The sequence below is a fragment of the Manis pentadactyla genome, chromosome 18 (genome assembly GCF_030020395.1).
Source record: "Manis pentadactyla isolate mManPen7 chromosome 18, mManPen7.hap1, whole genome shotgun sequence".
Classification (NCBI taxonomy): Eukaryota; Metazoa; Chordata; class Mammalia; order Pholidota; family Manidae; genus Manis; species Manis pentadactyla.
Window position 1 is genome coordinate 15,386,077 of NC_080036.1, and position 27,356 is coordinate 15,413,432.

A 27,356-nucleotide genomic window follows, 5' to 3' on the forward strand; every position below is an offset into this window, starting at 1 on the left:
CCCACGTGGTGTCCTCCCCGCCCCAGGACCTCGGCGCTGCCTGATGGAAGAGGACACCGGTGGCCGGCGTGATGTTTCCCTGCTCCCCAAACCTGCTGGTCCCGACTGCAGTGGCGTGGCCTCAGAAAGACCGGGGGATGTCTTGGGGGAAACTCACATCCTTCGTCTACCATTCATTGCTCCTGACGAGACCCATTTTCATCTTTACAGTAAGCCAAATTGATGGTGGAGGGATCTGAAGAGGAGAAGGGACATTTGGAGGCACAGGACAGCTATCCCCGGGTTGGGATGTCTCAGCAACCCCAGAATGCCTTTCCTGCAAATCAGGGCAAGTGGCCAGAGGTGCTCTGCCTTGTGTCCTCCCTGCTCACACCGCACAGCTGAAGGGATGGGAGGAAAGAAGGGAACAGTGGAGAACAACAGGGCCGCTGCCTATTGTCTAGGGACCCTCTCTGCGGAGCTCCTGCCCTGACTGGTGGGCAAGACTAGCCCCATGATGGGCACCAGGGGGAGTTCCTGGGAGGGGTGAGCCCCAGATGCCACTCAGCTATGGGCCTTCTCAGCTCCCAGGGAGCAGGAGCAGGGCCTGAGGTAGGGCCTCAGGAGTCCGATGGGCCGGATCAGCCGTGGGACTCTGGTCAAGTGCCTGATGAATGGGGACAACACATTAAGCGGGGACGGCCACTTATTATCACTGCTGCTGTCTCACTGCAACCCCCATCACCCCAGAAAAGACCCTGGCCTGAATCCAAACCATCTGCACCTGTGGACTGTCTGCTCTGTGGTAGGTGCTGGAGGCGCAAGGAGGAAAGGATGCTAAGGAACGCTTGAGTCTCTAGATGATTTGTCCCAAACATCCCAACCATTTGGTTGTTCGTGCTGTCATGCCACATTATTAAAACAAAGTGACAAAACAGCCCTGTAGGAACTGTGTTTACGGATTTCTGTATCAGGTCTTGTTTTGAAGGGCCTCAATCCAAGCCCTGGGAAGCCCCAGGCCCTGCTGCCAGCGGCAGAGGATGCAGATGCCAAGACGATGTGGGGCCAGGACACTGCCATCGGGGGCTGTCTACAGTGTCTGATCCGTCCTTGGGTCGCCGCGGTGTCAACTCATGCCCTGTCGTTCTGCTGAGACTTCTTCTAAGAATGGGCCTCAGCCTCAAAAGAATGAACCGAAGCACAAGCTGTCTTGTTAAATGCTAGGGCTGAGGGGTCTCCGGCCCCCATTCGGCCACACTCCTCACTCCCTCTGTCACACTTAGGCTGTTCCCAAGAAAACGCCACTCGTTACGTGTGCACAATGGCAAACAGCAACCACCGTGTGTTCCGACGAGCCCATCCGGGAGACGCTGAGCTCGCTTAATGATCTTTTGCTTTCAGCGTGACTTCTTGAAGCCAGAAATTGAGTGGATATTTCATTTAAACAACCCAAAACCCAGCGGCCTGAGGCAAGGCAAGGTGAACGCAGTGACATGTACGGGCCCCACCAAGCCCCGCACCCGAGCCCACAGCATGGGGGCAGCACTCAGGAGCTCCCTGCCTTTGGTATGGGGGGGCTGTGTACACTTTCCCCCCAAAGTCGGGAGGGATCCAGCCCTCCCCCACACCCCTGCCTTGAGTTCTCCTGTGGAATCGGACATCTGAGGCAGGAGTCGGTGTCTATACCAGCCCAAGGGTACTGCACGCCCCCTCGAACCACTGACCCTACTGCAGGGCTGGGGGCCCACGGTGCCTCCTGGGGAGGGGTCAGCACTTACCCCCCGCCTGTGCCGCCGTTCTTGCTGAAGTGTGTGCGTGGCTCACTGGACGCCAGTTTCAGCAGCTCTGTCCATTCCCGCTCCCACTCCTCCTCGGTGTACACCAGCCCTGACTGGCACAAGGGGAGGCTGGCTTAGGAGGTGGCGGGAGGACCTCCCTCCCTCCCCATTCGGGTCACCCTGGGTAGCCATGCCAGACCTCCCGGCTTGGTCCAAGCCTCACCAGAACCCACACTGGGCAGATGTGTTGTGGCCACGGACTGACCCCATTTGCTATTGCAATATTTTTTCAGAACACCCAATCTCTAATTTCAGTGCTGCTGGGAGTCCACCCCGCAACAAGAATCGTTCCCAGGGAGTGGGAACGACTGCATGTTCGCATGCACACACAGCCGGCTTGGGGCTGGCCATGAGGAAGTTTAAAGGGATAACGGGTCAACTTCAGTCAGGCCGATTCTTCTAAGACAGCAATGAGATAGTGCACACAATGGCCTAATGAATGTCTCTGGATTGAGCTGGGGCCACACGTAGTGCCAGGGTCACTTGGGGCTGTACCCCGTTCAAGCTGTCCCCAGCAGTGACCTGACATAGGTAACCATATAATTCATCACCTAAGTCGGGACATCTCTGTTAAGTGAAGGAGGTTGTTTTCATAATTGTGCCAGGACAGGCAGTGTGAGTGGATGTGTGGTCACTGTGCCAGGGGCTGAGCCATCGTATCAGGCTCCTCTTTAGTGGGTTTAAATGGGGGAGGCCTTGCCAGTCCCAGAAGCCACTTCTGCCTGACCTCAGCGGACAGACTAGGCCTGGCGCCCAGCCCTGGCCTCTGGCATGGCCGTGCAGTGCGGGACACACGTCCTGGGCTCTGGACACCCCAGCGAGTACCAACCTCTTTGTTCTGCTGCGTTTGCTGCCACCTCCACCTCCGCTTCAGGGCCTCCCTCTCAGCCCCCGTCCGCATCATGCTGTACAGGGCTTTCCGCAAAACCAGGTCCCGGTCGTGAAACCCCCACATGCCTGCAGCCGGGAGGTGCATGAGCAGAGGACAGAGACAGGGAGTGAAGAGGGGGACAAGCCAGGGCTCAGGCCGCCACGACTTACAGGGCCTGCCTCAGTGCCTGCATGTGCAGAGACACCTGTCAGTAAGCCATTCAGTCCTCACAGCTCGTGGTTCCCCTCTGTCCTTCCTCCCGACATTTCCCACTGACACAGTAGGAGCACGAAGGTGTGCATCTCCTTAGCGACACAGCAGTGGGTGAACTGGAGCACTGCCTCTCCCGGGACCCTCGGCAAGGCACTCTCAGTGTCTCAGGTTTGCTCTGAGGGACCTACTGCCCCCTGTCCAGGTCTTGCGTTTGAGTGACAGATGGCCTATAGTGGTAAGTGGTGACACGTCCTCACACCGGGCCCCAAGTCAGGGCGGCAGTTAGACCCTGGCTTCACCTAGGGTAGGCCACAGCTGTTACCTGTGGCCCTAAGGCTCACGACCTCCTGAGAAGCAGAGTTTCAGTGGACAGTGGACGCCACTGCACATGTCTGGGCCTGGAAGACAGTGCCTATTTCCAAGGGAGAGGGTCTCCCCTCTCCCCACCTCCCTCAGACTGCGCTGGGGGTTGAGGCTTATAAAGACAAACCAGCCATCTCTGAGTATGTCCTTGGGGCAAGTCAGACATGGTCAAGAAACCCAACCAATGGAATAAGCACTGATGAGAAGTGAGCTCTGGCTACAGAGAAGACTGAGTGGGGAATCTATCCATTCATTCATTCATCCATTCATTCATTTGTTTAATTGAATGCCATTAATTCCACTCAGTTAATTCCATATGTATTTCATACGAGGGGCAAGACACTATTGTAGGTGCTGGGAATATCTACTGCCGCAACGAGGATAGACTAATTCCTAGGATCCCACAGTACACACACTGAGAGGAGGTGAGGAGGCCACTAAATTAGCATGAAACATACCATGTCAGGGTTGTAGCAGTGGAGGCAGAGACGAAGCAGCCTAACAGGGCAGAGTGGTGGGCGCTATTGGCCAGGGCATGAACGGAGACATTGGAGCAAACGCTCGAGTGGGTGAAGCAGGGAGCTGAGTTGCCATCCCGGGCAGAGGGAAAGGCCAGCGTGCAGCCTGGAGCGGGGCCCATATGGCACACTTGAGAAACAGCAAGGGGTCCATCTAGGGGATGAGGTGGAGAATGAGAGGGTGGGCTTTTAAGTGAGCTGTGAGCCTCTGCAGAGCTTTTGAGAGAGCTGAGCTGCACTTACCAATATTTTTAAAGGCTCAAATTGGCAATGCATCCTTTAGTGCAAAGATATGCAATAACCAGGAGCTGCCGTGGGGCTTTTTATCAAGCAAGGCTTGTCTTTCTACAGTACAGATGGAGGGAAGTGGCCTTCAATGCTTCTTTTATTAGCAGGCTGAGCTGATCTTACTCAAATCTTAGACCTGCCTGCAGCCAGGCAGGGCAAGTCCCCTGTCCAGGCTAAGCTCCCACAGCAACTTCTTTGAGTCTGTCTTGCAGAGAGGGTCTCCTTGCCCCATAAATGTCTGCTTGCAAGCCTGGCTCCAGCATGACTGTCATTTCTGTGTGCCCCACAGCCCTAGGTCAGTACTAGGCCTGGTCAGCAGGTTCATTAAGCAGTGCTGATGAGTGTTGAATGGCCACTTCTTATTGTCCTGCTCCTGTGGGTTTAGCTACTTGAGTACAAAAGGGAAAGTACTGGGAGAAAAGATCCCCTCGGTGTAGTCATGGCCCGGCCTCTCCAGCAGCTGGACAAGGCTTGCCTACAGGAAGCTTTCTCTTCTCAGGCAGACCTGGGAGGCCCACTGTGCTCATGGGGACAATGCCCACTCTCAGACAAGGCCACACTGATGGGGACAGGGTCTTTGCACATTGCAGCTTCTGAAGTTTAAAGGCATTCCACACCCAAGACTTTGCACTCAGGCTGCTTTTTGACAAGGATGAAATATTTCTTTTTTTATATTCTTTCTCCAGGTTTTATACAGGATGAGGTAAAATATGCTCCATAACAGGGGAGTAGTTCATACATTATGAGGAAATACGACACAACTACTAAGAGCATAGTTTTGAAGAACAGCAGCATGGAAAAGTCACAGAATTTTAAGGGAAAGTTGCTAGATTCCAAACCATGAACATAATGAGATCATGATTTCACAAAAAACTGGAAAACAATATACCAAAATGCTAAGAGAGGCCACTGGCGGGTGGTGGTGTTGATTTTTGTTTTCTTACCATGATGAATGTGGAATGCTTTTATAATGGCGACAAACAGAAACGAGTTAGGTTTGAAATGGAAAGGAGGCAGGTAGGTGGAGCCTTCGTCTCCCCCACCCCTGCCCCTTGCTTCTGGGCTCTATTCATCTCTGGGCCTCCCAGGGCCCTTCCTGGACCCCATGCGCTGCCCTGTAAGCCTTTCCAGTCTCATCTCAGCCCACCTCTTGCTGAACAGACCCCACGACAGGTCCGGAGAGAGGTCTGGGGCCCAGACCGTGCTCACCTGGGAAGTTCAAACTTGCCAACAAAGAATATTCTTGTCTGAGGTACTGTCCCTGGAGACAGACCCTTAGCTCCAGGACTGATGGAGCACAGCAGGCCCTGATGCCCGGGCCCCTGGCACAGACCAGTCCTGCCTGCCAAAGCTGAATCAGCCTTATGTGGGCAAGGCTGAGTCTAGAAAGGGGATACCTGAGCTTCCAGAAGGTCTACCGTGCCTTCCAGTTACCCAAATAGTGCCACCCGTGTCTGTGCACCTGTGAGTGTGGCTTTTTGTGCCCAGGAAGCTGACATCTCCACTGAAGGTTGCTGACCTCTCTTCTGTATATTCTCTGCTAATTCCCCTGTAACTTACCCAAGTGGTACCTATGTCTGTCTTTTTATTAATCCAAGTGCATGGACTTTCTCAGTGTGGTGGCCCCACACTTACCCAACCTCATACACTACTCCACAAACTTCCTAATTGAGCCTGAGCTCAGCACTGCCGAAAAACACCTTAATTCCTGCCTTTATGCTTTATCCCTGCCTGCAGTGCCCTCTTTTATACTCTTTCAAGTCCTTCAGGTCTCAGTAAAAAAAAAAAAAAAAAAAAAAAAAAAAAATCCTACTTCCTCCAGGAAGTCCTCTTTGATTGCTCCCGGCCCCCACCCCTGCAGCTCATGCTCAGGCTCCTTCTATTATATCAGGTCTTTTCTCACATGTATTCTGCATTCCTACCAAGGGTGGGATTGTTGGCTCCACCCCCTGGGGCCCTTTGAGATGACAGTGATGCACATGGCTCTACTTGGCATACATTTGTCCTTTAACAGTGCACAGAGCAGACCAGCAGCACTGCCACCCTCTCTCTCTGGTGGGGAGCTTACCCAATGAGGCGGCGTGTAAAAGGCAGTTCCCATCCCCTGTTGTGGCCAAAGGAAGAAGCCGTTTACAGCTTGTGCATACAGTGGACCACCAGTTCAGGCGACCTGGAACGGAAGCTCACTTTAGAACGGAATTTCAGAAGAGGCAGGGACCGCTGTGAGTGTTTGCTAAGTACGCATAAGCATTAGAGGACACTTTTCCAGAGGGTTCTAGAGAACTTCAGTGAGAAGGCAGGGCATTATGACTACTTTTTCTCAAGAAAAATACATATTTTCTTCTTCTTTAAGATAAGAAATAGACAAATCATCCCATTAATTAGCAAGGATTAAGAAACTCAAAGCCAAAACTTTTCTCCTTGAATCTGGTGACATAATTCTATACAAAATGTTAAATTTCTCTTTGTGTAATTTCCTTGAACGGTTTCTCCTCCTGAAAGTTATTTATACAGGATGAGGTAAAATATGCTCCATAACAGGGGAGTAGTTCATACATTATGAGGAAATACGACACAACTACTAAGAGCATAGTTTTGAAGAACAGCAGCATGGAAAAGTCACAGAATTTTAAGGGAAAGTTGCTAGATTCCAAACCATGAACATAATGAGATCATGATTTCACCAGATACTGGAGGAGCTGGCAGCCTGGGAACACCAATGCATGCAGACAAAAAAATCATGCTTTCTCTAGACAATATACCAGGAAAGGGGCAGCTTCGGAGGAAAGTATCTGTTTAGAGTATGGTATAATGAGTCTTAAGAAATAAACAATTGGCTATTTCCAAATATATATTTCCCAGGAATATTTGGTCTTCATCCACAGGTTCTGAAAACACTGCAGAGACTTAAAGGTGAAATGGGTGTTCTGTCATGTTAATGAGAGCCTCTTGGACCCCCACCCACGGGAGGGGGCTGGAGGTTGAATCAGCCAGTGGTCAATGATTTAGTCAGTCATGACAATGCAGTGAAGCCCCCACAAAAGCCCCTGGGAAGAGCTCATGCTCTCTCTCTGCGCTGCTCTGCGCTGCGCGGTTGGATCCTGCTTTTTAGTTGGAGAGCTTCTATGTTTGGGGAACCAGAACACCTCCACGTGCCACCAAGCCAGGCCCCAAGCTCCACAAGGGCAGAAGCTCCTTTATTTGGGACCTTGCCCTATCTCTCTCTTCATCTGGCTCTTAACTTGTATCCTCTACAGTATCCTTTAGTAAACTGGTAAATATGTTTTCCTGAGTTCTGTGAGCCGCTCTAGCAAACTGATTGAACCTAAGGGGGAGGTCATGGGAACCTCCAGTCTGAAGCTGGTAGGTCAGAAACACAGGTAAGGGCCTGGGGCTTGAGATGGGCATCTGAAAATGGGGTGGAGGTCAGTCTTGCAGGGAAGAGCTCTTAACCTGGGGATCTGGTGCTGTCTCTGGGCAGATAGCATTGGAATTGAGCTAAGTTCTTGGACACCTGCTGGTGTTTTAGAATTGCTTGGTGTTAGTAATGTGTGGGAAGACCCCTCCTACATACCTACACACACTAGAATTGGGTCCAGGAACATGAATGGAGTTATACTACTATTACTGCTGTGTATAATATTGTTCTTGTTATACAATATATATGTAAAAAAGAGACACCATAGCATTTGATGTTGGATGAGTGGGAATAACAGGCCATAACTTCTCTATTTCAGCAAATATTCCAGAAAAAATTTGTAGCCCACCATCACCCCTGCCAGCCAAGGCTGAGTGGGGAGCCAGGACTTCCATCTTTCCAGGCTGTAATGAGTCACTTGCCACCTGCTTCCCCATTGCCAAATGCTGTTAGAGAAGACTGAGTGCAGAGACGGTATTTTAGCCCTGCTGGGTGGTAATGTGTGCTCTACCCACTATCAACTGAAAACATATGGGGAGTCTGGACTTTCACACGCAACTGATGGTAATGAGGACCCCACTTGCTCCCAGCAGTACCAAGAAGCCCATCCCTCAAAAGGTGTCGAGAAAGGAGAGTGGAGAACCTGTACTTCTATCCCCATCTGGTAGTTATTACTAATCTAGAATTCTATACCGCAGATAAACAGAAGAGAAAAATTTATCACCATCAGACGGGGAGTAAAGAATACTAAAGGGTTATCTCCAGGCGGAAGGAATATGATCTTTGAGGGAAGTAGGGTATACAGAAGGAATAAAGAGACCTGAAAGGGTGAGTATGTTGGAAATGTAAATGAATACTATTTAAGGCAATACTAAGAATGTCTTTTGGGGGATTAAATTATATGTAGACAGTGAGGCAGGTGGTAGAGGGATGCAGACAGACAGAATTCATGGCCCCTGAAAAGTTTCAAGGCCCTTGTAAGTTTCAAGAAGCTTCAAGACCCTTTTAAGTTTCAAAAAGCTCCAATCCAACTCAGCATTCAAAAGTACACTTAGTTAGATAGACCTCAGCTCTGATTGGTTATGCCCTTTGCAAATGAAGCACTGTACTTCCAGCCAATCAAAAGTGGGTTGTGATGTCATCAGTTCAGTTCTCTATTTGGTCTGTGGGGGAACTTCCTCAGCTAGTTGCTCCATACTCTTCTCTGCTGGCTTCATTCTTCCTTGCCTCTAAGACATGAGCCTGAGAAAAACAGCATCTCAGCCAGTAACAACAGCAGTAACACAAAACAAAATGTGGGAGTCTGTAATAAATGACACAAATTCTAAGATCCTTATATTGACCAGGAAGTGGTTAAGTGCCAAATGAAGATGAATTCTACTGTCTCAAAGATTCTTTCAGAAGCTGTAAGGTAACCATTAAAAGAATAAAAATAACATGTAATCAACAAGCTAGTGAAGGGGAAAACAGAATGATAAACATTCTTTAATAAGTCAAAATAATACAAAGGAGAGGAATAAAGAAATACAACATCAACAATAAAAACCAAACAGCAAGATAACATATTTAAAACAGATCAGTATTTGTATTAAATGTAAATGGACTAAATACTCTAATTAAAAGACAGAGATTGTCAACCTTGCTTAAAAGAGCAAGTATATGCTGCTGACAAAAGACGTCATAAATATAATGACACAGAAATTTGACAATAACTAGGTAGAGAAAGATATACTATGAAAAAACTAAGCAAAAGTAAAGCTGGTGAAGTTTTATTGGTATCAGATGAAGTAGACATTATGAAGACACAGGCTAAAGAGGGATATTTCATGATGACTAACACAGTCAAGCCAATTGGAAAATATACTACTAAATGCATAAACACCTAAGACTTAGCCTAAACACATATAGAACAAAAATTGGTAGACCCAAAAGAGAACTACAGATCCAAAATGAAAATTGGAGATTTTTAACAGAACTCTCTTGATAAGTGATAAAATCAACAGACAAAAAATTCAGTAAAAATTAGATAAGCATAATTCAAGAACTTGACCTAACTGACCGATTTATAGAACACTGTACCTACCAACTGCAGAATGAATATTCCTTTGAAGTCACATGGAAAATGTTTGAAACTGACCAAATGATAGGCCATAAAGTGCCAACAAATTTCAAACATTTTTAAATTCATTCAGAATATGTGCTTTGACCACGCTAAAGATAAGCTAGAAATCAATGAGATGGCTAAGAAAAAAGAAAATCCTCACATGTTAAGAATTATATAGCATGCTAAATAACTCATGGGTTAAAGAGAGAATCAGAGGAAATAGGAACTTTTGATCTGAATGATAATAAAACTGTGTACTGTAACTCAAGCAGTGTTTAGAAAGGAGCTTATAGGTTTAAAGTCATATATGAGGTAAGAAAAAGCTGAAAATAAGTATTATAAGTGTCCACAAAATTAGCAACAGCAAATCAAATGTCAATAATGTAGGTTGAAATACTAAAGGAAAGAAAACAGTGATATAGAAAACAAACATACAATAGTAAATCATAAGAGCTGAAAGTTGGTTCTATGAGAAGAGCAATACAATTGTTAAAACTTTTAACAAGACTTATAAAAAAAAAGAGAAAGAAAGTATAAATTTCTAATACCATTTATGAAAAATGAAACATCCATCCATTAAATTGATGAAATAAGGGAAGTAGGTAAAGATGATTGAGAGGTACAAACTTCTAATTATAAAATAAGTAAGTTACTGGGATGAAAAATACAGCATAGGAAGTAAAGTTCATAATATTGTAATAACTTTGGTGGCAGATGGCAACTACACATATCACGGTGAGCATTTTAGTAATGTACATAATCGTCAATCACTATGTTGTACACCTGAAACTAATATAATACTGTACATCAATTATACATCAATAAAAAATATAGATAAAAAGTGAATCATTAAATTTCTTATAGATAGTAAGTGTAATACATTGAAAAATAACATGCATATTAAAAGTAATTTTACGCCAACACATTTGCAAATGGTAAGTAAAATGGAGAAATTCCTTGAAAGACACAATTTACCAAAATGAACTCAAGGAGTACTAGAAGCTGCATTCATAATTAGGAAGCTTCCCCCCAAAGGGAACTCCAGACCCACATGGCTTTTCCTGTGAATTGCTCTACACGTATAAGGAGAGAACAGACAGCAGAAGATCTGGGAACTTCTCCTGGTTTGTTTTATGGGAACTACACAACTCTGAACCTGAACATGACCAGGACATTGCAAGAAAGAAAGTCCATGGAGCAGTCACTCTCATGAACTAACATGGCAACACTTCTAAACAAAACGCTTAGCAAGCTGATAAATAAAATACTAATGCCTTATAGCAAAGTTGGATTTATATTTTAAAAATAATCAATTTGCCATCTCCAGCTTCCCTGACTGATGGAACCTGCCTGTTTGCCTACTCCAATGAGAAAATGAGACAAAAATACAAAAGGTGGTTATAAGGGCAGCTAAAATCTGTAGAGGCACTGGGAATAACAGGCTGAGAAACTAGCGAGAGGAGGACCTCAGGGAGGTGAGCCAGGGTCAGCTGCTTTTTTCCTAGAGGCATATGCTGAATCTGGGTGGGGGCAGATGGCTGAGGACACAGTGCACATGCTGGTGGAGAATCGCTGCTGGGGATGCAGACAGCAGAACAGTTGTTGGTGGAGACCTGGAGCTCCCATCCAGCACACTGGTTCTCCCATCAGGACTTTGGTAACCCTGGGATGGAGAGGCAACAGGCTAAACCTTCAGTGTAAAGCCCCTTCAAAAGCAAAGTGTTGAGAGACAATTCTCCACAGGTTTCTCAAATTTCTGGACATCTTACAGGGGCACTGATAACTTTTGAAGGATGAAAAGTCTTTTCAAGGATGTTTGTACAGCAAACAGCCTTGGAAGATGGAAAGATGGAGATGGTGTCTCCCTTTGGGGCAGAGGATAGATTTGTCCACTATCTGCTAAAATAATTGATAATCTCTCAATCCAAGACAAAGTTTGCGCAGGTTTGCTTGCAGCCCGTTCTAAAAGATTGGAGTTTCAAAAACATGGGGCTTTAGGGCTGTGACACAAACCCCTTGAGTGTACAGGATTCACGTGGACCTGCCTGTACACAACCCCATGGGGTTTGGGAGGCCAGGGGAACTGACAGAACATGAAGTTTATGCTGCTGGCTATGCTGTGAGTAATAAAGTCCTTTGTCTTTGGCCCAAGAGTCTCATGTCTTCCTTCAGCACCCATGAACCTGTGGGAGGCTGACTAGCTAGCTTGCAAGTGAAGTAAAATCTCAGACCCTTTACAGTTCTTGAGAGTTTTTGTAGATGAGGATGGGAAGCAGACAGAGGTGGGTTTTCTGAAAGAGACAGGACATGGGGCAGGGAGTAGGGGATGATTCCCCAGGATCCTGTAGGGAATGCTTTTACCCAGGGGGTGGCCCAAGGAATGGTGAGTAAGCACCCCCCACCTTAACTATTCACAATGTAAAAAGGCTGAGCAGTGAGAGGCAGGTTTTAATGACGGCTGCTACTCACTCTTTTCCTACGTGAGGAGGAGCCCCCCAACGCCGATAATAAGGATTGGGGTAGGCAAAAAAATTCAAAGTTCATTTCACTGAGATGTGAAAGTGCTCAGAAGTGAAAGTAACTGCGTCTGGCTTATTGGCCAGGAGCTGCCCTGTGCCTCCTCACTTCTTGGGGTCCTTCCCTTCCTCTCTACCTGACATCAGTTGCTTTTAGGAAAGATCACTAAGGATGGGGCCCAGGTCTTCCTGCTACAAAGGGGGGCCAAAGATCCTGTGTACTTCTCTTAGTGTGCTGGGGACTTCAGGGAGGGGAGGAACTCAAACCTTTACGGCTCTGTTGGATAGAGGCACCGAAGTCACCATCCTACCCAGTCATGGGGCGAAGGGGCATCTAAATCTAACTGACAGGGTTTGAGCAGGTTTACAGTAGGAAATGGAAGCTCACGTGACCTTGGGTGTACACACTCTGGGCCAATCCAGGGTGCTCACTGGATGTACACACACTGGTGCAAATCCTGTGCAATCGTGGCGCTGCTTCCGCACCTGAACGTGCTATGGGAACTGAGGGGTTACACGCATGGATGTACCATCCCACAAGTACCAGAGGGGATTCTCCTGATGGGAAAAGCTGCAGGTAGAGAAGTGCTAGTGGAGAAAACTCCCTTTCATTTACCCCCAGAGGGTAGGTCAGGATTAGGGTGAGGGCCTTGACCCGGGGTGTCCAAGCTGTCATGCTGCAGATAATGTCTGCTGGTTGGCAAGTCAGAAGCTCAGTCTCACGGCTTGGACTGTATGACATCACACCTGGGCTAGCTGGGGTAGCTGATTAAGTCCCATCAAAGCTCAGGGGCTTCCTCATCAAGCCAACTTTCTTGGGACCCTGAAGGGAGATTTCACAATGCTCAATCCCTCTGTCAGTCAATGAAAATTTTCTGTCTCTTTGACATCCCCCTGCCAAAAAGAGGGTCAGCACTTCATCAGGATCTGGGTTGAGGGCGCAGTGTGCCCCACTTGGGCATTCTACTGGGTCCCTAATGTCCTCCGATATGCAGATCAGCCTCCTCTGGAGCCAGCCCGTCTGGATATGCTGTGACTGGTTCAGCAAGCTCTGGTACATTCTCTACCTCTGAGAAGAGCCCCTGTGAGCTCCAAGTGTCTGTGACTGATGATTTTGCCAACTGGAGTCTCTGGCAAGGGGAGGCAGTCTCCACCAGAGGTGCCCCTTGGGGGTTCATGTTCGCCACCTCCCTGACATGGCTGCTACATTCACCCATTTAGAAAAGCAGCACCTGACTTGCTACTGAGCTCTTGCTGACCCGCATGCCTCACCCTAGGGGGCCTGGTGATTCTCGGACCTGATATTCCCAGTCTGGGGTGTGGCAGCTCAGCCCCAATGGCTAACAAGGTGAGAAGGGCCCCACAAGGACCGCCTGTCAGGTGGAAATGGTGTATCCGGCACACAGCTGGCTTGGTCACAGCAGCCTCGGCTTTACACGGAAAGGTGGCAGCTGCCCCTCTGGGGGGAACCTATCCCCCATTCTGTTGTCTGAAGCAAAGCCACTGGCTCAATGGGGTCCTCAATGCCCACAGTCCCCTAAATGCCTGGGCTGGTTCACTGATACCTCAGCTAACCTGAAACCCAGCAGTGTCTGCTGTGCACCTGTTTGGCCCCAGCCCCAGCTCTGCAGATTTGAAAGTGGACCTGGGCTCTCCATCCAACGGGCCGTGAAGCTTTGGGCAGCACTCCCTTGATAAGCTTGTTTCCACCGGCCTTGGGCTATTTGGCTGAGTGGTTTGATCTGTCACTTGGAAAACTGCAGAGTAGTAGATTAAACACACCTTTTTGGAGTCAGAAAATATGGTAACAAATTGCAGCTGCTGATCTAATTATGTGGGTCACTCATGTCTACGTGCCTAGTGAGGGCCTGGCCTCTAAAGAGACCAACTGGAATTCAGCTGCGTGGGGACCACACACCTCCCAAATGTCACCCCTGCTGCCTGGACCCTCACTGCGCTGCACACGGCAACACTCCTGCCACTGCATCGGTGCATCCAGTAAAGGGCTCCATGTTCTGAGGCAGCGGCTGCCACTGGACCCCACACTGGGGACTCCTGCCAAGAGTGGATCTGTCTGCCTTGTGGCAGAGAGGAGGCTCTCCTCCGCCCGCTCCCGGAGGGCTGACCCTCCCGGCTGTGAGGACTGCCTCACCACTGCTGGTGCTTTCCAGGCAGCAGTTAATTTGGGCCATACCACTGTGACCCTGGAAACTAATCTGTGCCCTGTCTTTGGCTTTCCAGACCATCTTCACCCTCTGACAATGGGGGATGTGTCATAAAAAGGTCACTCATCAGTGGGCTGATTGTCAAGTTACTCAATGGGCTTTCCACCTTCCCTTCCATCAACATGCATCCGGTAGAGTCAAATGTTGGGGTGGTCTTCTAAAAAATAGACCCAAGAAGATTTCTGACTCTCCCTTTTTCACCTCCTCCTCATATGGGCCTGTCTTAGTCAACTTGTTGCTGTAACAAAATGCCATAGACTGAGAGGCTTAGGTAACATTTATTTGTCACAGTTTTGGAGGCTGGAAGTCCCAGATCAGAGTCCTGGCTGATTTAGCTCCTGGTGAGAACCTGTTCCTGGGGTGCAGATGGTCACCTTCTTCCTGTGTCCTCACATGGTGGCAAGTGAGCGCTGGTCTCTTCTTCTTATAAGGGCACTAATCCCATCTTAAGGGCATGACCCTATGACCTCATCTAAACCCAGTTACCTTTCAAAGGGCCTACCTCCAAATACCAGCACAATGGGGGTTAGGGCTTCAACATGTGGATTTTGGGGGATACAAACATTCAGTCCATAATAGTACCTTAGTAAGGCGGTTTGTTCATTGCAAGTGGCTATCCCGGAAAAGGATCATCCCCTCTTAGCTGCTTGCTGGGTAATGCATTAGATGAACAGGTTAGGGGGTTATATCGACCTATTTTGAAAATTCAGTTACACTCTGACCACTTCCGGCCATGTTGCTTGTTTCCCTTCCCTAAGTGCCAAGCCCAGGCTGGCCTATTCAGCACACCCTTTTTGTGGCAGCTTAGACAAAAGGGAGCCTAGGGGATTTAGACTTAATTACAGTTCCATTTCATAAAAATGCTTTCGTCCCTCTAACGACCGATTTTTGTGGATACGAAGGCTGGTTGTGATTAGGAAGTGGTTGAAAAAAAAAGAGTGAAGTTACAGGTGCTGCGATGGTACACATGAATTTTTGTGATGGTGGAAGGAAAGCAACCACTTTAGCAGGTGGGGAGGGAATATCCCAGACCCCAGAAAGGACAGGGGAAGGTGGTACATCGATAATGTTTTATTTCATTAAACATTAGACTAGAGGCTCGCATGATGAAAAAATGCTCTTTTGTGGATGTCCCCAAGTGCTGCAAGTAACAGCATCCTTATTCTGTGACCCAGGAGTCTCAGGTCCCCTGCCAGCAACCATGAAGCCATGGCAGGCTAGTTTATCAGCTTGAAAGTAGGGTAAAAATCTCAGACATCTCACAGGTTCTTGACACAAAACAGGCTTTTCCAGAAGCCTCATGAAATATAGTTTACTATTCATCAGGGGAGGAAGGTTCCACAAAATACAACAGGGTGAGTTGAAAATACTGGAAGAGCAGGATGAACATAAGCCTGAGCTTCACCACGACTGAAGCCCAGCCTCAAGTCAGCAGTCTCTGGCCAGAGAAACGAGCCACCAGCAGAGGGAGGGTAAACCCGCCCAGAGGAGGCCATCATTCAAAGTCTCTACAATTAGAGTCATTATGTCTAGAAGTCACTAAAAAACCACTACATATGCCAAAAAACAAAACCAAACCCAAACAAACAAAAGAAAACAAGAATAAATGACTGAAAACCAAGAAGGGAAAATGAGGTAACAGAAAATGACACATAGATGATCCATATTTTGAAGTTACCTAATAAACATGTCAAATTAACTATAAGTATTATGTTCAAGAAAATAGAAAAATGGGGCAGAAGTAATATTTGAATAGATAATAGTCAAGAATTTTCCAACTTGAAAGGCACAGATTTCAGAAGGTCTATAAATCCCAAGGATAAATACCAAGCAAACCATACTAAGGTATATAGTAAAACTGCTGAAAATTAAAGAAGAACTCTTAAAAGCAGAGAAAAAAAGAGATGTATTACACACCAAGGGGAATAACAACAGAAGCCTACACATAATGGAACATCAAAGTGTTAAAAGAAAATAACCTCTAGTCTAGAGTTCAGTACCCAGTAAAAATATCCTTCAAAACTGAAATTGTTAGGAATATAAGACCACCTCAATCTTGTACAGGTCAGCTATGAAAACCCCACAGCTATCATCATACTTCATAGTGAGATATTGAATTCTTTCAACCTAAGAGATGAAACAATACTCAAAACTGATGATAGTCTGAACCAATGCAATAAGGCAAGAAGAAATTAAAGGCATAAAGATTTGAAAGGAATGAGTAAAACTGTTTATTAGTAGGTAGTATGATTGTTTACATAAGAAATACTTAGGAATCTACCAAAAAACTCCTAGGCCTGATAAGAGAACAAATTTGGCAAGATCTCAGAAAACAAGGTCAATATACAAATATTATTTTTTTTATACACTAGCAAGTAACAATTTTTAAAAATGATATTACAAACATATAATAATTAGGCATACATTTCATGAAAAATATGTAATATCTAGACTGAAAACCACAAAACATTCCTGAGAAAATGTAAAGACTTAAAGAAGTGGAAAGATTTACCATGTAGATAGATTGAACTTATTGATAAGATACAATATTCTCCCAAACTGATCTATAGACTTAACATAACCCTAATCAAAAGGATGCTACTGTTAGAAGTTAACAACTTGATCCTAAATTTATATGGACATGCAAAAAAAATCTAGGATAGCCAATATAATCTTGAAGCTGAACAAAATTGGAATACATATGGTTCCTGATTTGATAACTTATTATAATGCTATAGTAATCAAGACAGTGTTGGTGTAAGAATGACAAATAGATCATCGGAACAAAATATAGAGATTTCAGTGGGGAAAGGAAAGTATTTTTCAGCAAAAGGAGCTAGAATTAGTGGATTCTAGAAAAAAATTCAGTATCTCCTTCATACCATAAACAATCTGAGATGGATCATAGATGTAAATGTAAAAGCTAAACTTGTAAAGATTCATAGACCCAAACATAAAAGCTAAAACTATAAAGTATCTCAGAAAAAAAGAACAGAATATTATTGGGATAGGCAAAGAAAAATCTGATACATTTGACTTTAATCAAAATAAAAAAACTCTTCCCATTAAAAGATGCTATTGTAAAATAAAAAGGCAAGCCAGAAACTAAGATAAAAAATTCATGAATCGTATCTGAAAAGGACTTGTAACTGCATATATTAGGAGCTCCTACAAGTCAGTAAGAGCCAGTCAACCAGACAAAAATGGGCAAAAGACTTCATAGGGCAGGATATAAAAATGGTCAACAGAACATGAAAAGATGTTCAATGTTATTAGTCACTGAGGACACACAAATGAAAACCATTGTAAGTCGTCTCTTCACACCAAATAGACTGACACCACCAAATGTTGGTGGTGATTTGGAGCAGCTGGAACTTTCATACTTTACTACTGGGAATATAAAATGTCAGTTAATTTTGGAAAAATTTTTGCCAATTTCTAATACAGTTGAACATACACTTGCCATATGAGCTAGCAATTCCGCTCTTGGGTATTTACCCAAGAGAAAGGAAAACATAAGATTTGTACAAGAACATTCCTAGGAGTTTTCAATAAAACCAGTTGCTAACAAATCCAGAACTGCCTCTTAGAAATGAAGAATAAGCACTTAACAGTTGCCTCAGGCTGTTTTCTAAGTGAATCTGGGTCAAGACATCCCCATTCACTCTTTCTCAGGAAGTTTCTGGAAGATGCACCATATCAAAATGAAGTGAAAACCAATTGCAGGTAAAGATGGCAAACAGGAAGGAAGTGGGGTAGATAAGCAGGACAGAGACAAAGGGAATCTCTAGGATGGTAGAGACAGATTCCATTCCTTCTGGATGGAGGTGTACTTAAGCTCAGAACTACTTTTCAAAAGAAAGTATCTTTGAAAAGCCTGTGTACCCCGGTTCATCTAAGTATATCTTAAAAGTTGTATGGCACAACCATCACCTTACATGATTTGGATTATATTAAAATTGTTTTAAAAATTGCTCCAAGTTTATGAATGTTTTATCTTATATGTCTAATGTTATGTCAAATTGCCAGGTGACATCTAATTTTTATTTGGGGGATGGATTATAACAGGCACCTCTAAGGACCTTCAACTCTGTGGAATTTCAATCAAGTGAGAATGTTTATAATAAATATTTTCAAGAAGTTGTGAACACATTTAATTGAAAAAAATTTTAAAGAAAGAGAATAATGCTAATAGGACTGGAACAGTTGGACTGGCATCTCATTATTTACATTCCATCAAGCCATCTGTCATTATTAAGAATTAATTTTAATAAAGGGTGTTAGTGATTTCCATTATAAATAATGAAATATGAAGGGTATTACTTCAAGTTATGTTAGCAATTAAGGCCCTCAAAAGTACATTTAGTTCAGAGTCAGAGACTTAATACATAAAAGATTATCACATTAACAAGGTTTAATATAATAAACCTTGTCAGTACTTCATTTAAACTGGATCCTTACTTGCTCTGCAGTGCTTTTTAGTAGTCAGTAATTGAAATGATAAGTGGTTTTATTAATGTAAAATAACTGTACTCTTAATTCTAAATGAAAACATGTATTAAAATTAACACTGCAAAATTGAATAGAAGAGCATCTATTATATGAAGATGCTAATGTTTATGCTAACAAATTGGTATATTCTCACTACTTGCAGGTCATTTTATTAAAGCTAAATGAGAAATGCAATTAAAGGCCTTAATTGATAATGCTGCTGGATGGCTGGTCAGAGACGTAATTGGAAACAACATGCTATATCACTTGGTAACTTTTTTTTCTCCCTAGGCTATCAAATAGCAATCTATCTCACGTGACTTTTACAAAGCCTTCTTATAAAGATCCAGGCTGGGAGATATTAAAAGTGGGTTGCCACAAAGTGGAACAAAAGTACAAGATTCCTGCTTATAAGGCATAAAACTCAACAGAGTGGCTGTCACCACCTGCAAGGGTGACACATTCAGTATCCAAGCGGGCGGCCCCATTCATCCTCTGAAGCGGATCTGAGCTGGCAGAGGCTCCTCCAAGGAGCCAGGGTGACAGTAGAGAAATGGGGGGAGAGGAACTTACATACAAATAAGGCACGTGGCTGCATTTGTGGGCAGGTCCTCAATAGCTTTCCCTCCCATCCTTGCTCACAGAGCCCTGCTCTGTCTGGTGCTTTTAAGGGGAGATGGGATTCCTTTCTTGCCCCCTGAAGCGGATGTTGAGAGGTTCACAAGACAATTCATGTAATTCCATCCCCTTGGCCAGGCACGGGTGTTGGCATGGCCACATACTGTCACTTGGCCCATGAGATATAAGAGAAAATTTTGGGAGGCGGCTATTAGGAATGTGTTTTCCATCCTCGAAAAGGGACATAGACAGGACCTTGTCCTCACTGCCCTGGCTAGGTGTGTGAGGCTGTGTTGCTCTACAAGCCACACTGTATCTACAGTCACACTGTAACCCAAATGGAGACGGCACCCAGAACCAAGAGAGACCAGGAAGTTGGGTGTGCCTGTGTCCTTGATGACACTGCACAGCTGCCAGCCCTGCAACAAGGTCCCGCACATCCAGACGACTGTTGTGTGGGGTAACAATGGAGTCCTGGTTGAAGCTCCTCCGGTCTGGGTTAGTGTCTCTTCTGTTCCCTGCAGGACCCACAATAAATCACCCAGCTGTGTGTGTGAGTACATGTTCCCATTTTACAGATGAGGAAACTGAGGCTCAGAGAGTATGAATAAATGTGTCCACGGTGCACTGCATCTTAAAAGAGCCATTGCTCATCCGGGGCAAAATCAGACCATGAACGAAGCTTGTCTATGTTAGCTGGACATGGTTGAGTTTGCGGCAAGCCAGTTCTAACTTCTCTTAGTTGCTACAGTATCAAAAAAACATTCTTCAATAAGCAGCACAGCTAAAGCTCATGCTCAAGTTTGTCTTATGTCACAGACCCAGTGTTCCTAATATGCACCCTTAGGGAAACAGGGGGCGCCCATCCCCCCTCTTGGTACTTGCTCTCCCTCTGCTTGTTTCTCTCAGGATTTTGTGCTGTGAAAATTCTGAAAAGTGCTGAGAGAGCAATACAACCATCACCCAGAACCAAGTGCATGTTAGCTCTCTGTGATGTTTGTCTTGGCTCATTCCCTTAAAAATTTTTAATTGAAGTATATTTGATATATAATATTATATTGGTTTCAGGTGTACACATAGTGATTCAACAATTATATACATCTCTAAATGCTCACCACAGTAAATTTTGTTACCGTCACCATACAAAGTTATTATAATATTACTGACTATATTCCCTGTGCTGTGCTTTTCATCCCCAAGATTTATTTTATAACTGGAAGTTTGTACCCCTTCATCTATTTCACCCCACTCACCACCCTCCTCTTGTTCTTTTGATGTGAAGGAAAAAAACCCACAATGATCAAGTTGAAGCTCCCTTTATGTGTCTCTCTAGTTTTCAATTTCATTCCTTCTTCCCCAGTAGTACCACTACATGGATGTAGGGACTTTTTCATTATATAACATGAAGACAGATAAATTATACCATTAAATACTGGAAAATATGTTTTGGCTAATTTCTCTGCCTCTGGTTTCCACATCAAAATCCTAATATTTCTTTTTCTCCCATATTTCTTCCTCTATTCCTTCCTCCTCTGTCTCTGTCTCTTCCCCCCAACCACCTCCGCTCTCCAGGAGGCCAGTGCTCGGGCACAGCAGGCGCATCCCTCGCTTTCCCTGCGGAGCATGCAGATGGGACTGAGTCTACTGCTCTGACCGCTCCTTGTTCCAGCCACTCTCCCAGAAGTTGGGAGGGGACCCAGGTCACAGGGCACCTAGGGAGGGGCGGTGGGCAATGAATCCCTTTGGGTCTTTCAGGAATGGGATGTGGGATCACTGGCTGAGACTCTTAAAAATCATTATCGTGAAAAACAAAACAAGAAAAGAGAGGGGGGTGTTCTTCAAAAGAGACTAAAGAGACATAATCAGATGCAATGTATAAACCTGATTGGGTCTTGAAATAAAAAAATTATAAATGAGATTTTGGGACTAGTTGGGACAATGTGAGTATGAGCTCTGTATTAGACAGCAATTAACGCCATTTTTCTTAGGAGTGATGATGTTCTGCTTTTATAAGAGATTTTACGTAAGTTACACACTTGCAATACACACTCAAGTGGTTCAGAAAAACATTTATATATATATATAAAGCAAATGTGACAAATCTGTCAAAATTAGTGATTCTTGGTGCAGACACATAGGTACTCATCTTTCAACTTTCCTGTATATTTGAAACTGTTTGGAACAAAAAGAGTGCTGTGTGGGTATGTTCCGTAGTTTTACACATAACAAATGGAGAAATTCTACTCTGGTGCCAAAGAGAATTTCTACGTAAATTAACTCATTTGTCTTGATTCAATTTTTAAGAAGTAGTTGAATTCATTTAAACACACTTTGGGGGAATCTAACGGATGCAGTTACTAGTTTGAATTTTTCTTCTCTTCAACAGATGAGTTATAATTTTTCTGGTTTGGTGATGATTTTCAAATTTTTTCAGAGACACAGAGCCCTGAAGCTTACTAATGACTTCTCTGATGTGTCTCTGATGTATCCCTTTTTGCACTCATACAGGCAGCATTAATAAATCATCATCCTTTTCAAGGCAGACATGCTAATCAATCATCACTCCACAAAGGAGGCAGAAGACCTGCTCATCCTTTCAATTCAGAGCTCTTTGCAATAGTGACCAATGGTTTCATGTTGACAGTGGGGATGGAATGAATTATTCACCCATAAAGCAGGTTTTTGAAAACCTGCCCTTGCATAACTGAGGCCAAAGTGTCTTAAGATAGTCAAGGGCTCAGAGAGGTAGCCAGTCAAGTGGTTAAACACAGGGATTCTGGAACTAAGTTTCTGGGTTCAAATCTCAGTTCTACTACTTTTGAGCAGCATGATATTGGACAAGTTACTTACCCTCTCTACATCTCAGTCTCCTGAAAAATGGGGCTAATAAACAGTATCGATCTAATAGAGTTTTTATGAACAATGTATTATTTCATATTTGGGAAGCACTTATAATGGGGCTTGGCATATAGAAAGCACCATATACATGTTATTATCAAATAGGTCCAGAACCCTGGGCTAAATCAAGGAACGTATTTGTGCACACTCTAATGAGTGAATGAATGAACTAAAACCCTTTGGCTTAGAAAGTACCTTCACATATTCAGATGCTTTCTGGGGTAGGCATGGTTGCCTTTGCATTCATGGAGGAAAGATCTAAGGGAAGCTCTTTCCATACAGGCTGCCCAGCGCTGCTCAGTGAGGTCTGCTGGTGCACAGTGAGGAGAGGACTGGAGACAGGAGGAACTGCTTAGGAACTTTTAGAGCAATGGGCCTTCCTAAAATATTTTTATTGAATTTTATAGAGGTATCTGTTCAAAGTGGATGAGAGATTTTAAAAAAAGATCCTTCACTACAGGTGGCTTGAGAAGCATTATCCAAAGGTCCTCAGAAATGCAAATTATACTCCTTGAATCAAATAGGCATCTACAAATAGCATGTCAATTTCTTTTGCCTACATTCACTATTTAGGTTGTAGTATTAAGAGAAAGAGGCTTTAAAGAAAAAAGTTGAGTAGGTCTCAGGGAAAAGGAATCACGTTAGAAATATAAGAAAGAGCAGAAGCCAAGCTGGCCTTATAGGTGTCAAGGTGTCTATCCAGAATCCAACTAAGAGGGAAAAGGATGATATGAAAGAGAGGTTATGAGGCATGAAGGATAAAATGAAAATATCTAATATTGTCCAGTTGAAATTGAAAAAGGAATGATCAGAGTAACTACTGAAGAATTCCTGACTGAGGATTTTTTCAGAACAACATAGAAATAAATTCATAGACTTAACAAGTCTAAAATAATTCAAGCAGGAAAAATAAAATTAATTTATTCCTTGATATAGCCTAGAGAAATTGCAGAATGTAAGACAGAGAAAACACCTTATAGCAAAATTTTTAAAAAAGATTTTATCTTCAAGGTGTGGTGGACTGACAGCTAATATCTTAAAAGAAACAATGAACAACAGAAGCCAATGGAATATCTTCAATGTGCTGAATGAAAATAACTGGTAGCCTAGGATACTATGCCAGCAAAAAAATTTTTGGAAATGGGAGTAAGACAAAGACATTTTAAGACTAATAAAAATGAGAGGAGAGATTAAAATCAACAGATGCTCACCCAAGGAAATTCTAAAGGATGAACTTCAAACAGAAGGAAAGTCTGATATGCAAGAGGAAATGAAGAGAAACAAAGATGGTAAATATAAGGGTAAATCTAAGTGAACACTGACTGCATATAACAATAATGTCTGATGAGATTAAAAGTATAGATAAAAAAATAAATGACAGTAAGTTATAAATCAGGAAAAGGAAGGTGAATAAAATTGACTAGCCTTAAGTCCCTCTATTGTCTAGGTATAGGTTAAGATGTTGATTAATTTGAGACATGATTCATATGCTTGATAAAATTTTTAAGCTAACCTCTTAATAATAAAAAGAGAGCATATAACATGAGACTAAGTTATAAAACAGTTAGTGTGTTTGTCCCTAAAATATACTTTAGTCTCACATTTTTTGTATTTCTACATAGACTTGTTGATAGACTGGCTTGTCATCAGTGTAGCCACTGTCAGCTTCGTTTTACCACTTCCTGAGTTACGTATTTTCTAACCATTCTTTATATAACCCCTTACTTTATTTTCACTTCTAGTACTTAGATTACCAAATGGAGGCCTTTTTGGTGCTTTCTTTTTTTCCACACAAATAAAAATGAGAATGGCGACAGTGCAATAATTAACAAATATTTTTTGACAGTATGAGATCTGCTCAGCCAGGTTATCTCCTGAGCCTCATTTATCATTACATATTATAAGACTTTGAGATCAGTGACCACATGTCAGAATGAGGCGTGTTAAATGCAAGGACTGGGAACTCTTGTAATTTGTGGGCCCCCCCTTCACTCTGCTGCCATGCCTGATGTTTCCATTCAGTGCCATGAGCAGTGTGTCCTGTGACTAATTTTGCTGCTTACTTCATATTTGGCCTCTCAAAAGACTGATCCCTTGGAGATTTTCTGTAGTGTTGGTGATTTACTCTTCTAAGAAAACCAAGAAATCATGCAATTATTATTTGGAATGGGAGACTCAGCAGAAAACTGCCTGAGGGAAAGAGTGACAGCTCCCCAGGTTCTGAGCTGCTGAGCTCAGAGACACAGTGGAAAGGGCAGGGTGGGAGGCGCCCGGAGCAGGGTTCCTGTGGCTCAGCCGTTTTATAGGCTGGGGGGCACAGGTGAGTCACTCGCTTCTTGGAGTCTCCCCTTCCTCATCTGTAAAGTGGAGGTTATGCAAACAACCACATGCAGCTGACGGGCAATCAGGAGGTGATTAATGCTGTAGAAGGCACCTAGCATACAGGAGGTGCTATGTGACTATGTAACGGCTCAGTACCAGGAGGAGAGAGGGCAGAAAAAAGAGAATTATCTTGCTGGTCTTGAAGAAGTAAACAGCCATGTTGTAAAGAGGGCCAGGTGGCAAGGACCTAGGTCTCTAGGCTGAGAGCTTCTCCAGCCAATAGCTATCAAGAGAACTGGGACCTCTTGTTATTCAGCTGCAAAGAACTAAATTGTGCCAACAGCCTGAGTTGCTCAGAAGTGGATCTGATGAGGACACAGGAGCAGACAACTTGATTTCAGCCTTGAGGGGCTCTAAGCAGGGGACCCGGATGAAACGCATATATTCTGACCCACAGAAACTCTAAGACCCTACCAGCATTTGTGCTGTTTTGAGCTGCTCAGTGTGTGGTATTTGTTATTAGCAATAGAAACAGTGTCCTTTAGCCAAATGACATTCAAACAGGAATTCTGTCTATTCATTCCACATTCCTTCCCTAGGGAAGTTTAGAAGGTGCCTAGAGGACATGCTTACCTGTGCTCCTGAAGAGCACAGTGCTAAGGGGAGCAGTATCTGAAGAAACACCTCAAGTCACAAGGAAGGAAGAAGGCTCCTGGAGGTGTGCAGAGAACACCTGGGCCCTGGGCTGGGCGCGCATGCACACCTGGGGGAGGACAGGCAGGTGGGAGTGCAGCTGCCAGAGTATTATCCTGGCCAGGATGTAGGAGCCCAGTCCTAGCCCCATGTAACTGTTCCTTAGTCTCAAGAAGCCTGAGGCAAGTAATATTGACGTTTTTTGTGGAAAAGGTCCCTCTGGTTCAATTCCACTTGGGAGGCTCCCTCAAGATGCCTGGAGAGCTGGGGGAGGCCCAAGGGCAGGTGGCGGAGGGCTGCTTTCTCTAGGGCCCCTACCCCCATGGGTGCTGCCTTGGCTCATAACCCTCACTGCTGGGGCCCAGGAAGTCCAAACCCCGTTGTCGCTTCTAAACCATCCCTCCTTTCCCAACGCGCACAGCCTCTTAGAGCTCCTCCCTCTGCCCGCTGGCCCCACTGCTCAGAGTCCCCTGCCCCTCAGTCCTGGAGATGGTGGCCCCAGTGTGGAGACCACCTTGCCACCCCTTCCCAGTCACCTCCCAGTGACTCTGACAAGCACTTTTCTGGGGGCCTCCCCAAGCATGCTTCGGCCCTGCCCGCGGGTCACCATATATGTTTCCCTGCAGACCACCCACATCATTCCGGGCTCCTGCAGGCGTGTCTCCCTGCAGCCTGTGAGCCCTGAAGGGCAAGACCACACCTCCACTGTGCCCGGCTGGCACCCAGGGTGGTGAGACAGGCACTGAACCTGACTGGAGGCACAGTCCCGGTCTGCGCCCTTCCCGCACTGCTGGGAGGAGAGAGCGGAAGGGTGCTGGAAGTGCGGCCTTCTGATGGTGAGGGAGACGGTGGCAGCGCTGTACAGGCCCAACACTGGGCCCGCCACACCGGGTCAGGGAGGCGCCCACCCAGAGGTAGGGGGACAGGCCCCTCTGGTAGGACTCCACTCACATTCTCCAGATTTCTCCTTGCTTTTCTGGTCACACTGTGGATCCGTGTCAACAGTCCCAGCTGCCCCCAATTATTCAATGATTTCCAACATTCTCAGCCGCCTGGGGCTTCCCATAACACAGGGAAAGCACCTAAAAGTTCAGGGTAGGGAAAGCCACCTGAAAAGGGGCTCATTTTATACAATTTTGTGAAATTTAGATACTGCTCTTGACAGATTCTCGTTCTTATGCCCCCTTCCTCTTCCTGCAGGGCACCATGTGCACCTAGAGAATATGCTGTGGGATTGGTCACTAAGGCTGTGCTTCCAGGCCAGGAGAGGAAACCTCAGAACCAGCATATGTAAGTGTGAGATGATACCTCATTCTCCTGACAAACTTAAACCAATAGTAATTCAGCACATTAATTGTTGGTCTGCCTCAAGCAGAGCACACCATGAAGCCAGGTTGAACAGAGACAGAAGCTGATGTATTTCACTGAGCATAATACCCTCCAGGCCCATCCATGTTATCACAAATGGAAAGGTTTCATTCTTTTTTTACAGCTGTGTAGCATTCCATTGCATGTATGTACCACCTCTCTTTTACCCATTCAGCAAAAAATGGGCATTTGGGTTGCTTCCATATCTTGGCTATTGTAAATAATGTTGCAATAAACACAAGGCTTCACATACCTTTTCGAACTAGTGATTTTAAGCCAGAAAGAGAAAGACAAACATATGATTGCACTTATATGTGGAATCTAAAAAACAAAACAGATGAACAAGCAAAACTGAAACAGACTCACAGACACAGAAAACAGACAGAAAGTTGCCATAGGGGATAGGACAGGGTGATGGGTGAAATAGGTGAAGGAGGAAAAATCAATGAAAATGTTTGGTATCTTCATCTGGGTGATGGTTACCTGAGTGTACACATGTCAAAACTGATCAATCTGTACCCTCAGGTTTGTGCATTTTATTGTGTGTACATCAATAAAAAGAAAAAAAAGACAGAATCTGACTCACATCAGCTCCCAGAAGCTTCACCCCTCCAGGGGCTGTTTCCCACCTTG

General features: G+C 44.8%; 1 protein-coding gene across 5 annotated transcripts in view; it reads right to left on the minus strand.

Moving 5' to 3' along the window:
- OTUD7A (OTU deubiquitinase 7A) overlaps positions 1 to 27,356 on the minus strand; it is a 344,700-nt gene that overhangs the window by 45,691 nt on the left and 271,653 nt on the right. For all 5 annotated transcript variants that reach the window (XM_057494657.1, XM_057494658.1, XM_036878692.2 and 2 more), the window contains 3 exons: positions 6,139 to 6,240; positions 2,647 to 2,774; positions 1,758 to 1,870 (listed from right to left, as the gene is read on the minus strand). In XM_057494657.1, the coding sequence (XP_057350640.1) occupies positions 1,758 to 1,870; positions 2,647 to 2,774; positions 6,139 to 6,240 (343 nt within the window). The remainder of the gene's footprint in view (positions 1 to 1,757; positions 1,871 to 2,646; positions 2,775 to 6,138; positions 6,241 to 27,356) is intronic.